This window comes from Palaemon carinicauda, chromosome 27 (assembly GCF_036898095.1).
Source record: "Palaemon carinicauda isolate YSFRI2023 chromosome 27, ASM3689809v2, whole genome shotgun sequence".
Taxonomy (NCBI): domain Eukaryota; kingdom Metazoa; phylum Arthropoda; class Malacostraca; order Decapoda; family Palaemonidae; genus Palaemon; species Palaemon carinicauda.
The window spans coordinates 89,451,345-89,465,780 of NC_090751.1; the positions used below are offsets into that span (position 1 = coordinate 89,451,345).

The 14,436-nt window shown below is 51.9% G+C and overlaps 1 protein-coding gene across 5 annotated transcripts in view; it reads left to right on the plus strand.

Annotated features, from left to right (window-relative positions):
- Nucleotides 1-14,436, plus strand: part of TBC1D5 (TBC1 domain family member 5) — a 136,512-nt gene that overhangs the window by 11,028 nt on the left and 111,048 nt on the right. For 4 of the 5 annotated variants that reach the window (XM_068351226.1, XM_068351230.1, XM_068351227.1 and 1 more), the window contains exon 2: nt 13,251-13,322. The exons of the other annotated variant lie outside the window; for it this stretch is intronic. In XM_068351226.1, the coding sequence (XP_068207327.1) occupies nt 13,277-13,322 (46 nt within the window). In that variant the 5' untranslated portion in view covers nt 13,251-13,276. The remainder of the gene's footprint in view (nt 1-13,250; nt 13,323-14,436) is intronic. 5 annotated transcript variants of the gene reach the window in all.

A 14,436-nucleotide genomic window follows, 5' to 3' on the forward strand; every position in this document is an offset into this window, starting at 1 on the left:
CGTTCCCCATGAGTCTGATGTCGGGGATTCTGTGGATAAAGGGCCTGTGCAGACAAGTGGGGGGTCTGCTAGTGTGGCGGGAGTGTGTGTGATAGACGAAGGCCTGGTGCCCGCAGGACCCGTCTTAAGTGAAGACCCGGTGTGGGGGGGGCCCCCGAATCAGCGCCCACTCCCATGCCCGAACAGTGTTTTTCAGGTTCAACGGGTTCCGGGGGTGGTCAGAACAAAGAAAGGCGGCCCACGTGCTCTTCGGACCCTGACTCCATCGTATGAACAGCTCCTAGGACACCCTTAAGGTCCCCCATGAGGCAGGAGGAGGAAATTGAAGGGTGGTTTGCCGCTCGACCCAGCATCCGCTCACCCCCGGCGCCATCAGCCATGCTTCCGCCGGACTTCATGGAGCCCGCGACCCCGAGTTCCAGACCAAGAACCCCCAGGAGGCTTGTAATAGAGACGGACGAGTCAGCATCCTCGTATTCTTCGGACGAGTACTCCTACTATTCCTATTCCTCAGGCAATTCCAGTGCTCGGGACTCAAGGAGGAAGAGAAAGCGTTCCAGGAGGAGGAGATCGAGCCCCCACACCAGCCTGTCCAAGAAGAGGGCGAGGTCCTCGAGGAGGAAGTACAGAAGGAAGTAGTCATCGAGGAAGAGCTATATTACCGTTGTCCGACACCGTCGGGAATCCAGCAGGTCGGTTGCAGCTCCAGTGCCTGCCTCGGTGGCTGCTGGATCCACTCCTGTTTCTCTGCACACACTCTCTTCGGCTCCGCTCGCTCGTCGCGTGCAGCTGTTGGCGCGTGCACTTTTACCCCGGCCTAGTAAGTCGGCGGCTCCACCCGTGTGTAGGGAACTCACGCTGGTTAGGCCCAGCGGCTCGGCCCTAGGATATTTCGTCGCAGCGGCCCCGGCCAAGTTTCGGGATACGTCGCTGCCGTGACCATCGACCAGCGTCATCCGGGGGGGGTCCCGGGAGGGGGTAGATCCATGACGGCTCCACCCGTGACGGAGGCAGCCACTCCATCACCCAACCAGGAGGGGAGGGAGGCCTCCGCACCCACGGATCCCTCCGCGTTCGAGGAAGCTTCTGACGCGGAGGTATAGATAATGGACGAGCTTTTGGACTCAGGTGAGTGCTCTGCGGACGAGGTCTCATCCTATCAGAAGGTGCTTGCGCTCATCCGATGTCACCATAGGTTGGACGAGCCTCAACCAGCAGCTGAACGAGCTTGGCTCTCTGGTCTGGACAGGGTGGTTGACAATCCTGTCCAGCAGAAACCGTCTCTGACCCTGCTGTTATCACCCGATGTTGTCCTGGGAATGGAACATGTGGACCGTTGTGTGTCAGACCCGAAGAATTCGTTGAGTGCACAGGGTTCCTTCAAACTCCTACCGGGTCTCAAGACCCAGAAGAAATTCTATGTGCCTGACGGTCGTCATTCAGGGCCCCGCATGTTGGAGGAAGCGGTCACTACCCTGAACCAGGGCAACACGGACGAGCTTAGCCTGAACGCTCCGGTTGTCTTCTCACAAACGGAGGCCGCCATGATGGAGAACACCGCACTGGACATCGTTAACGTCACCTCTTGGCTGGACTGGTGGGCCTGTATGTAGGCAGGTTTCCAACTCTCGCACGACCTGTCAGTTACGGACAACCAGGCTCTTCTGCAGGAATTGATCCGCTTGGGGGGGGGGGGTTAAGGCGATGAAATTCCTTACTTTCCAGTCCCTGACCCAAACGGCCAACTGGGTCCTGAGGAGAAGGGTCACTGTTCTGAATAGATTACCCCGTAGACTCCCCGAGCGAGAAGCGAAGTTCCTGAGGAACTCTCCCGTCTGGGGTGAAACGATGTTCTCCCTTTAAACGGTGGCCGAGACGGTGGAGAGAGTCGGCAAAATGAAGGTTTCGTCCGAGCCTAGGCAGCAGTTACCAAGGTGACCCCTTGTGATTAGATCTGCTACAGACGGGGCCTACCCGCCTACGCCTCCGGCTAGGCAGGAGGCTTCCGCCTCCTCGTGGCACTAATCTCCTCGGCCCTCCAGGAGGAGTGGTGCTCAACCTCAAGCCGCCTTTAGACCCAAATACGCAGGGTCGAGGAGAGGCCGGTCCAACCGCCTCCCTGGAAGGAGATAGGGAGAGAGGCCCCCTACACCTTCCCACGCCCCAGGTGGGGGGATGCCTCAAACATTATTGGTAAGCATGGCGGGACAACGGCGGCGGACCCATGGACGGTGACCGTTCTCAGGGAGGGGTACAGGATCCCCTTCCTGTCAGAGCCGCCTCCGTTGATCCCCGAACATCGAGCGGAGTGGTTGAGTCCCAAGGACTCAGAGAGGAAGACAGCTCTGCAAGCAGAAGTGGAGGCTATGCTGAGCAAAGGAGCCCTGCAACCCGTGCACAAGTCGTCACCGTGCTTCTACAGCAGGCTCTTCCTGGTGGAGAAGGTGACGGGAGGTTGGAGACCAGTAATCGACCTCTCGGCATTGAACAAGTTCATCAGAAAGACCTCTTCAAGATGGACACGCCAAAGTCAGTGATGGCAGCCTTGAGAAAAGGGGATTTCATGATGTTCCTGGATCTCAAGGATGCCTACTTTCAGATTCCCGTTCACCCCTCCAGCAGGAAGTTCCTCAGAGTAAGGTGGGGCTCCCAGACCCTTCAGTTCAGGACCCTCTGCTTTGGTCTGTCGACAGCCCCTCAAGTTTTCACGAGAGTCTTCGCCCTGGTCTCAGTCTGGGCACACAAGCAGGGCATCAGGCTGATCAGGTACCTCGACAATTGGTTGCTGCTTTCAGCCTCAGAGGCAGACTTAAAGGATCAAGGTGCTCGCCTAGTGAATTTCTGCAAAGAGCTCGGGATCACAATCAATCTCGAGAAATCGCAGCTAGTCCCCACCACCGGGATGACGTACCTGGGGATGGTGTTAGAATCCCAGCTGACGAGAGCCTTCCCCTCCCAGGAGAGGCTAAACAACCTAGACCAGGGGATTCGACCGTTCCTAGTGGGTACTCCGAGGAGGGCCAAGGATTGGCAGAGGTTTGTGGGTCATCTGGTCTCGTTGGAGAAATTGGTTCCACAGGGCAGGCTCAAGCTCAGACCAGTCCAATGGAACCTGAAAGACCTCTGGTCAGTGGGGAAATCCCCGCAGAAGATAGTTCCGGTTTCCCCTTCCTCCAAGGACGCTCTCCTCTGGTGGTCTAACAGGAGACATACGTCGAAGGGAATTCCGTTCGGCTCCCCTCCTCCGGAGATGCTGCTCTTCACGGACGCATTGAAGGAGGGTAGGGGAGCTCATCTCCTCGAGGAAACAGCGGAGGGGAAATGGTCAGTGGAGGAAAAGGCCTGGCACATCAATCTTCTGGAGCTCATGGCCGTACAGAGCGCATTGGTAAGTTTCGCTCGCCTAATCTCGGGGGAACTCGGTAGCTCTCATTTGCGACAACGCCACGGTAGTAGCGTACATCAAGAAGCAGGGAGGATTAAGGTCGAAGGAGTTGTGCGACCTCACGGCTCAGGTTCTAGAATGGGCCGTAATGAACAACATTCTACTCACGGCCAGATTCATTCCCGGAAAAAGGAACATGCTGGCGGATGGACTAAGCAGGACAGGCCAAGTAGTGGGCTCGGAATGGTCCCTTCACCCCCAAGTGGCACAGGAAATCTGTTGTTGGGGCTCCCCAGTGATAGACGTGTTCGCCACAAGGCTCAACGCAAAGCTCCCCGTATTCTGCTCCCCGGTACCAGATCCGACACCAGCCTTCGAGGACGCCTTCCAGCACTCGTGGCATAACCTCGATGTCTACGCCTTTCCCCCCTTCGGGATCATCAGTCAAGTTCTCAACAGGCTAAGACAATCAAAGTCCACAGAGATTACTTTGGTAGCGGCCTGGTGGCCGGAGAGGGAGTGCTTCGCGGTTCTTCAGGACCTAACCACCTTTCCTCCGTGGCCCTTACTGGCAAGAGAAGACCTGCTTAGTAAACCTCACTTCCGAAGGGTGCACGAAAACCCTCAGGGGCTGAGGCTACACGCATGGAGGTTATCAAGCGCCTCTTGAAGAAGCAAGGCTTCTCGGACAAAACTGCGGATAGGATGTCAGGTTATCTGCGGAAGTCCTCATGCGTTGTGTACCAGGCGAAATCGGCAACCTTTGTCAAGTGGTGTGCCTCTCGGTATCTGCGGCCCTTAGACGCTTCGGTCCACAATATCGCAGACTTCTTAGTACTGTACACTTGAGGGATGACCTAGGAGTCTCCATTCCAGCCATCAAGGGAGTTCGAGTGGTACTGGGACAGGTGTTCCAACTCGGGGCATCAACCTGGGTATCTCGCGCCACATCTCCATGCTCATCAGGAGCTTTGAGCAGACTTGTGACCCCCGCACCTCGAGGGTTCCCCAGTGGGATGTAGCCGAGGTCCTGTAGGCCCTCTCTCGGCCTCCGTTCGAGTCACTCTAGATATTCTGGACAAGGACCTCACCCTCAAAGCCGTCTTCTTGCTAGCCCTGGCCTCGGTGAAATGTGTGAGTGAGCTCCACGGTCTGTCCTTCGAGGTATCCCACTCGAAAGGGTGAAAGGACATGACATTCAAGTTATTGCCGGAGTTCGTAGCGAAGACTTAGAACCCTGCAATTGCGGATCCCAGGTTTGAGGAATTCTCCATTCCGGCTATTCCGCGTTCGGACAACCCGGAAGACCTGCTCTTGTGCCCCGTAAGGACTATCAGGAAGTACATTAGTAGGACGGCCAAACTCAGACCGGCCGTGAAGAGCTTGTTTGTTTCCACAGGCACGGTCGAGAAGGCAGTTTCTAAGAACACCATATCCTTCTGGCTGCGAGACCCATGATATTAGGGGCCTTAGCACGTCCTTGGCTTTCGACACCAACATGGCAGTAGGCCAGATCTTACGGGCAGGTACTTTGACTAGGCAGTCCACCTTTACAGCCCATTACCTCAAGGGCTATGAGAAAGTCCCTGGATGCCTTCTCCATCGGGCCAGTCATTTCGGCTATGCAACAGATTTAGTAGGTTGGGCCCTGGGGTAGCCCGTGGGAAGTAATCGTAAGCGACACAGGTTCCTCCTTACTATCCCCCTTCCTTGCTACCCTCTATTCTTTTCCCGATACCCCATCCTTGTTCCCCCATCCTTCCATGTGAGAGTGGGACGTTGAGGCACATGTCTGGATTATAAATAAAAGGTGAGTTGTACATAAGGTAGACTTTTGCGTGCTTTCCTCGTCTCTCCTACCTTTCCCTGGGAGTTCCAAACCTAGCCTCCTATTTGGGTCATGTACCTCAGCAAGTCTCGTATACACCGAACTGTAAGCCACTCCCTCCTCCTAAAGTATGTCTCCTAAGAAAGTAGTTCGAGGTAAGTACCCCGTGTTGGAGCAAATCACAAATTTTAAGTAATTTGTATTTTTCCTAACAGTACTTACCTCGAACTACTTTCGGGTTATGGCCCTCCCATCCTGCCCCGAGTATCTCACAGGAGTTCGAGGAGGACTTAAACATACGCTTACTGACGAGCTAACAAGCGCGACCCCACGCGCTGACCCAGGGTCGCCCCAGGGCGAGTATCCTTCCACCCCGGAGCGCCCCTACAAGGTAGCGGAGAGAGGGGTAACTACACAAAATTCTTGGTCGGTGATTAAGGAGATCCCAGATCCTTGTAAGAAAGTAGTTCGAGGTAAGTACTGTTAGGAAAAATACAAATTACTTAAAATTTGTGATATTTATGTCACGGTAGAAGAAAATAACATGTGATGCAAAGACTCGATGCTAACAATGGTCTAGCAAAAGTGGAAAAGAAGTAAATGAAAATATTTAAATCAAATCAAATGAAGGCCTGTCATGTAAGTTGGACTTTTAGCTGTATAAATTAATGAAACTGAAATAGATATGAATTATAGAAAATGAAATAATTGTGGACTAGTTGTAGAATGATTAAGGTTGCAACATATTGTGATTTTTTGTGTACCCTAATGCTTGGACCTAAAAGGGGTTAGCGCTGTCAGTGCACCTCACACAGTAAACTGTAGGCATTACTCGGGACGTTGCAACATTCCTTGAGTGCTCAAGATTTATATCCTTCTACATGACTTCCATGTCAGCTTCCTTTCTGTCCAACCTTTAACATACTCGTAATAGTATAACCACTGGATCTTCTCGCCCTTGTTGCACTTGGGTGCTGAATGACCTTACAGGCCCCAGCACTGTGCTATGTACCTCATCCATCTGCATATTTGGGCAAGATGGAATAAGCCAATAATCAAAATTTGTTCCAACACGAATACTTACCTCGAACTACTTTCTTAGGAGTTACTGGTAATCTCCTCTCTACCGACCAGAGTTTTGCGTAGATTACCCCCCACCCTGCTTTCTAAGGAGGCCTACCCCCGGCATTAAGGAATGTGCCCCGAGGGTAGGCTTATCGTAGGTCGATGCCCGGCTGGGTCAGCTCATCAGTAAGTTCTCTGGTCGCGACGTGTGAACACCTCGCTCTCGTTCTCTATCGATCCTTTGTGTGCGTTCTAGTGCCCCACGTGTTCCCCGCGTGGTAACTTGTGTTTTCCAGTGTACTTTTCCCGGGTGCTCCTGTGTGTTCACCTTCCCCCCGTGTGCTTTCCCAGTGCTTTCATTGATTCCCTTCAAGGAATTAATTGCTGAAGGGGACGAGGTAAGTCAGTTGTGGGAAAGTGCCCATTGCTCTTCCCCAGGAGTTTGAGTGGGTGCGGTATAGCACCAAGAAGAAGTAGGCGACGAAGAGGTCGCCTAAGAAGACTAGCGCCCCTTCCCCCCTTGCTTCGCCGGGCGTCTCGTCTGACAGAGCTTCCCTACCACCCTCCCCTACCCAGAGTAGGAGACGAGGTAGGTCCGTTGTGGGGAAGGTAACTCCTAAGAAAGTAGTTCGAGGTAAGTATTCGGGTTGGAATAAATAAAAAATTTCAAGTAATTTTTGTTTTTCCCTGACATACTTACCGAGAACTACTTTCGGGAGTGTGTTGGGAGACGGAGTCCTGGTGCAAGCAAGCCACGTCTCCTCTGATGACCCCATGTGGGGGTAAAATGTCCCTAATTCCTCTCCAGTCTCTTTGGCGTATTTTTCAGTCACTTCTGCAGCCGAGGACGTCGCCGAGAAGGAGCCTCCCAAGTCTGTATTGCAGCGTTCCCCGGACCGGCAGTCCAGGGATTTCTCGCCACGAAGGCCATCCTCCAGACGTAGATATAACCCTCGCAGGGAGAAATGCGAGAAGGCCTCTTCAGGCAGGCGTAAGGCCGCGAAGCTTCCGGTTCACCCCGCCAGCGGGGGGAACCGTGCTTCCTTACGGGCAGCCTGGCCGAATCAGCACAGCTGGTTCGGCCCTCGGACTTAATGGAACGGTTCCCTCCGTCGGGTCAGCCCACGGGGATCCGCGTCCTCGTCCCCCAGAGAGAATACACGAACGGTAGTCCTCGACGGCACGGCGATGCCAGTTCTGATCCCCGAACCTGGTGCGGAGGCTCCCGCCGGGGAAGACCGGTACCACCGCAAGGGAGTGCCTGGTATTCCAGAACCGAAGCACCCGGTGGGGAGTGCCCGGTGACCCGGCTCCTCGGGATCAGGCCGTAGGAAGGACTCTACAGGTAAGCGTAAGTCCACGAAGCCTCCGGTTCACCCTGCCCAGCGGGGGGAAACGCGCTTCTTGTCGGGCAGCCTGGCCGAACCAGCCCAGCTGGTGCGGCCTTCGGGTCGGAAGGAACGGTTCCCGCTGTCGGGTCAGCCCACGGGAACCGCGTCCTCGTCACCCAGAGCCCTTGAGCGGACGAGAGTCCCCGCTGAGTCGGCGATGCCTGCGTTAACCCAGGCCCCTGGTGCGGACGTCCCCGCCGATGAAGTCCAGTACCTCAGTAGGACGGCACCCCTAGCTCCAAGAACCAGACGTCAGGTCGGTGTGCCCGGTAACCCAGCTCCCCGGTCCCAAGCCGAGACCTCGGCTGACGGGAGGGAGGGTTCCCAATGGGGGACTCGGCCTATAGGAGGGTGGTTGCCCTTATCAGGAGGCACCACAAGATTGAGGAACCTGCGGCTACGGACGAAGGCTACTGGAGGTCAAGCCTGTTACGGATTATGCAGACCCCTACCCAACCTAAGACATCTCTAGCGCTTCCTCTAGCCCGAGATCTGGTCCTAGGGCAGGAGTATGTGGACAAAGTGGTGGCTAGTAATGCCGAAGCCCCCAAAACCCAGAGTTCCTCAAAATTGCTCCAGGGCCTCAAGACGCAGAGCAAAGTATATGTGCCAGAGGGGCGTCGCCCAGGCCCCTGTAAGGTAGAGTCATCCATCGACATCCTGAGTCAGGGCGTCTCAGACGATAGGGCCTCTTCGGCCCTGGTCTGTTTCTCGCCAGCAGAGGCCTCCATGATGGAGGAAATGTCGAGAGATTTAGGGAACGTCTCCTCTTGGCTAGACTGGTGGGCTTCCACCTTGGTAGGTGTACAAGCCTCGTTCGACGCCGTGGACCCTGACCAGCAAGGCCTCCTGAGAGACCTTATTACCTCCGGGGGTAAAACCCTTAAATTTTTAACTTACCAGTCGCTCGCCCTGACGGCTAACTGGGTACTCCGTAAGAGAGACACCGTACTGACGAAGGTGTCCCGGAAGGTACCAGACAGGGAAGCGCGGGCCATATGGAGCTTACCCTTGTGGGGAGAGTCCTTGTTTCCCCTGAAGGAACTAGAGGCCATCATGGAGAAGGTCTCGAAGAAGAAGGAGTCTAACAACCCCAGACCTACGCCTTCGAGGAGACCGCCCTACAAGAGGTCCGTCTCGGATAGTGCCGCGACGTCCCAGGCCTCTCCCAGCACTACGAGGAGAGAGGCTCCCTCTTCCTCCTGGTCCGCAACGCCTCAGCCCCCCCGCAGGGGAGCTCCAGCGCCTTCAAGCTCCTTCAGGTCGGGTTACTCTGCCTCTAGGAGAGGCTGATCAGGCCGCTCCTCCAGAAGAAGATAGAGTGGGAGGCCCCCTATCCCCGCCCAAGCCTCGGGTTGGGGGATACCTCAGACTTCATTGGCAAGCATGGAAGGCTCACGAAGCAGAGCCTTGGACAGTGTCCGTACTAAAGGAGGGCTACAGACTTCCGTTCTTAACAGAACCATCCCCTCTTATCCCGGCCAGCCGGGCGGAATGGCTAGCTCCCAGAGACCCGTTAAAGAGGACCGCCCTTCCAGAGGAGGTGTCCTCCATGTTAGAGAAGGGCGCCATGGAAGAAGTTCTTCTCCCAGGGCCAGGTTTCTACAGTCGTCTGTTCCTGGTAGAAAAAGCGACGGGGGGGTGGAGACCGGTTATATATCTGTCGGTTCTCAACAAATTCATCAAGAAGACGGACTTCAAAATGGACACTCCGAAGTCAGTCCTGCTGTCCTTGAGGGAGAAAGATTACATGATGACCATAGACCTCAAGGATGCATACTTCCAAATTCCGATCCACCCCTCGAGTCGAAAGTTCCTCCGGGTAAAATGGGGCTCCCAGATCCTGCAATTCAGGACCCTTTGCTTCGGACTGTCAACAGCGCCCCAGGTGTTCACGAGAGTCTTCACGACTGTCTCAGTGTGGGCTCACGAACGAGGCATTCGCCTCATCCGATACCTGGACGACTGGTTGCTTCTTTCCGCCTCAAAGGGCCTCTTGGAGGAACAAGGGATGAAACTCCTCCAGTTTTGCAAGGATCTGGGGATCGTAATCAACCCGAAGAAGTCAAACCTATCCCCATCCACCAGAATGAACTACTTGGGAATGACATTGGATACCATTCTGGGAAAAGCCTTCCCTTCGGAGGACAGTATAGGGAACCTCATGAATATCATTTAGCCGTTCCTGTCAGAGCGTCCCAAGAGAGCGAAAGACTGGCAGAAGTTGATAGGTCACCTGGTCTCATTGGAGAAACTAGTTCCCCAAGGGAGGGTAAGGCTCAGAGCCATACAATGGAACCTGAAGAACCTCTGGTGCCAACTGGATTCACAACAGGTTCTAATCCCAGTCCTACCAAACACGAGACCCTCCCTGGAATGGTGGCATTGCCGGTCGAACTCACTCAAGGGGATGCCCTTCGGGAGCGATCCACCCGAGTTACTACTGTTCACAGACGCCTCCAACCAAGGGTGGGGAGCCCATCTCCTCGACGAAACAGCACGAGGGACCTGGTTGGACGGGGAGAAAGAACTCCACATCAATGTCCTGGAGTTGAAGGCAGTCCAGAAGGCTTACCTACTCTTCGCGAGTCTGCTAAAGGGAAACACCGTGGCGTTGATGTGCGACAACGCCACGGTAGTGGCATACATAAAGAAACAAGGAGGTTTGAAATCGAAGGAGTTGTGCGATCTCACCATAGAAATTCTAGATTGGGCAGAAGAGAACCAAGTGGTGTTGTTAGCAAGGTTCATTCACGGGAAGAAAAACGTTCTGGCCGACAGTCTCAGCAGAATGGGCCAGATAGTAGGGACAGAATGGTCCCTTCTTCCGGAAGTAGCCAAGCTCATCATCCAACGTTGGGGTTCCCCGGTGATGGACCTCTTTGCAACAAAACTCAACGCCCAACTCCCCGTCTATTGCTCTCCTGTGCCAGACCCGAAAGCAGCCTTAGAAGACGCCTTTCAGCACAAGGGGGACAATCTAGATGTGTACGCTTTTCCCCCTTTCACGTTGATAAGGCAGGTGCTCAACAGAGTAAGGACAGCCCGAAACCTAAAGATGACTTTGGTAGCGCCCTGGTGGCTGGAGAGAGAGTGGTTCGCGGACCTAAAAGACCTATCGAGTCAACTGCCGTGGCCTCTGCCCGACAGGTCAGACCTTCTACATCAGCCTCATTTTCTCAGGCTCCACGACAACCCACTCTCCTTACGTCTTCACGCCTGGAGACTATCGAGCGGCTCCTGAAGAAAGAAGGATATTCTTCTTCCACGGCTAAGAGAATGTCTCTATACCCGAGAAAGTCGTCAGCCGCGGTCTACCAGGCTAAGTGGGCCTCCTTCACGTAGTGGTGCTCTGAGAGGCACATTAAACCTCTTAAGGCCTCTGTCTCAGACATAGCAGATTTTCTGGTATTTCTTAGAGACAAGGTGGGAATGTCAATCCCAGCCATAAAAGGAGTTCGGGCCGCCTTAGGCCAAGTCTTCCTCCTGAAGGGCATCGACCTGGGGGCCTCGAGACACATAGCGATGCTTGTCAAGAGTTTCGAGCAGTCCTGCCCCCCCACAGGCGAGTAGGGTGCCCCAGTGGGACTTAGCCAAGGTCCGGAAGATGCTGTGTCGTCCCCCCTTTGAACCTTTGAAGGATATCGTGGACAGAGATCTCACCCTCAAGGCCGTTTTCTTGCTGGCCTTGGCGTCCGCTAAGAGAGTGGGAGAGATCCATGGTCTGTCATACGACGTTTCTCATTCGAAGGGGTGGAAAGAAGTATCCTTCAAGTTCGTGCCTTCTTTTGTGGCTAAGACTCAGAACCCAGCAGTCTGGGATCCGAAGTTCGAAGGTTTCTCAATTCCTGCCATCCCTAGGACGGGTAATGCAGAAGATTTAAAATTATGCCCTGTACGAACAATTAGAAAATACCTGGAAGGAACAGCTCATCTCCGCCCAGGCATCAGGAGCCTCTTCGTATCCACAGGTATTAATAAGAAACAAGTTTCCAAGAACACCATTTCCTTCTGGTTGAGACAAGTTATTGCCAGAGCCTACAAGGAAGATGGCATAGCAATGCCAGGCACCCCCCGACCTCATGACATCAGGGGCCTGAGCTCCTCCTTAGCCTTTGAGAAAAACATGGCAGTGGGTCAGATCCTGCGAGCAGGTACTTGGTCGAACCAGTCAACCTTTACTGCCCATTACCTCAAGGACTACTCGAGGAAGTCCTTAGACGGGTTCTCCATTGGAACAGTCATCTCCGCCCTCCAAGCGGTGTAACGGTAAAAGCCCCAGGCGCGATCAAGGCTAGCAACCGGTAGGCATAAGTGCGGTTTCCTACCTCCTACCCAGTTGCTTCCTTGCCTCTTCGGGGAGTACTGACTGATACCATAGGATAACACATTCTTCACGACTACGCTACTGGAAAGAACTTCAGAAGAAGTTTTTTCAAAGGGTGAGTACTTAGACACTAACGTGAACTTTTGTGTAGTTACCCTCGCATCCGCTTTCTAGTAGATTCTGTTATCCCTGGGCCTCTTGGCCTCCACGTCCCGGGTCAGGGGGTCAGAATAGCACTCCCGCCTCCTTAAGTGTAAGTCTCCTAAGAAAGCAGTTCGAGGTAAGTATTCGTGTTGGAACAAATCAAAAATTTTAAGTAATTTTTATTTTTCCTAACATACTTACCGAGAACTACTTTCGGGTAATGGCCCTCCCTTCCTTCCCCGAGTGCCTCTCTTCCCTTGCTAGCATTGTGCTAATCCAATAGAACTTTCTGATGAGCTGACCCAGCCGGGCATCGACCTACGATAAGCCTACCCTCGGGGCACATTCCTTAATGCCGGGGGTAGGCCTCCTTGGAAAGCGGGGTGGGGGGTAATCTACGCAAAACTCTGGTCGGTAGAGAGGAGATTACCAGTAACTCCTAAGAAAGTAGTTCTCGGTAAGTATGTTAGGAAAATTAAAAATTACTTGAAATTTTTTATATTAATGTTAAAATTCTCTCTCTCTCTCTCTCTCTCTCTCTCTCTCTCGCTCTCTCTCTCTCTCTCTCTCGCTCTCTCTCTCTCTCTCTCGCTCTCTCTCTCTCTCTCTCTCGCTCTCTCTCTCCTCTCTCTCTCGCTCTCTCTCGCTCTCTCTCTCGCTCTCTCTCGCTCTCTCTCTCGCTCTCTCTCGCTCTCTCTCTCTCTCTCTCGCTCTCTCTCTCTCTCTCTCGCTCTCTCTCTCTCTCTCTCTCTCTCTCTCTCTCTCTCTCTCTCTCGCTCTCTCTCTCTCCTCTCTCTCTCGCTCTCTCTCTCTCTCTCTCTCTCTCTCTCTCTCTCTCTCTCTCTCTCTCTCTCTCTCTTTTTTTTTCCATGCATGACTGAATAGTACTGTTTAAATTGTACTGGGAAAAGGAATATGTCCTGTCTGAACCAAGGTTAGGCTTGTTTTCTTAGGAATGCTGGGTAGGATAGTTGCACTTCTAATTAACTATCCTGCCATGGGAAGCAATTTTATCTGGTCTTTAGTAGTGAGTAGCTCCAATAAATCATTCAGATAAGACTTTTGAAGTCCCCATAAATGATAGATCTCTTAAACAAGAAAATATTTCAGGCTTATCTAAAGGTTGCTCACTGAACATGGAGAGGTTCCGGCCATTGATTTCGCAATCAAGTAATTTTGTAGGTAAGCATTCAGTTTTCTTTAAATCCCTGCTTGAAGGCATGCTCTTATTTGCTTTGTACTACAGTAGCTTGTTTGCCTTGTGTAAGAATTAGAAATACCTGCATGGTAGATCAGCACTCTTAATGCTTGTACTGCATGATTAAGTACTATTGTGCAAATGAATGTTCATTGAAATTATTTTCTTTTTACTGCAATAGTCAGAAACAAAATCTATTTATTTCATGAGGTAATGTAGTCCGTTTGCTTTTGTAAGGCTTGAAATTTATATCTGATTTCTTTTTTAATAACTAAGAAATTTCATGGTTAAAGCAGTCATATTCTACTGAGGGCATTTTCTACCATCCAGGAGTTGATCCCTGGAATCAGCAAAGAACTTTGTTTATGAAATATTGATAGCCTCTAGCCTCTACATTCTTTTACTGTATTTCTAAAAGCACCCTGTGTAGGTTACACTAAATGTGAGCAGCAAAGTTTAGAGCCACAGAAGAACTTTCATAATATTTACAACCTGAGGAGAGCTAAGAATATTGTTCAAATGCCCATAATACTTTATCACTGGGGTAGACACTTCCCTTTACACTGATTGCAAACAACTAAGGCCAGTCCTACCGTAGATAGCTGGTGTTTTATTGTGGCGTAAGATGCTAATTTTATCAAGTAAAACCTAAGTATGTACAGTACTGTACATGCATTTAAGGCGTATTGGTGTGTCAGATTGTGGTAATTATTTCTCTTTTAAGAAGCCATTTGAGTGATCATTATCAATTTTTCCCTTGAAATAATACAATATATTGGGATAGTATTATTTTGTAATTGACATTTTGCTTGTTCTAGATTTTCCTTTTTTCAGAGTAGTTTTTCCAAATACTGTACAGTAATGTTTGCTTGAATTTATGAAATTTATATTTGCATGATTCATTTTTTGAAACCTTACTTTAACATTGAATCGCCATTATTATAGTTTTATATTATGATAGCTACTAGGCTATTTCACTTTATGAAATGATAGTTAATTTGTGTGATGCAAAATTTGTACATATAATTTTTGTTATTGAATACTAATCATAGATCTTCTAAGAAGTTCCGTAGAAGTCTTCAGTTGGTGCTTCATGAA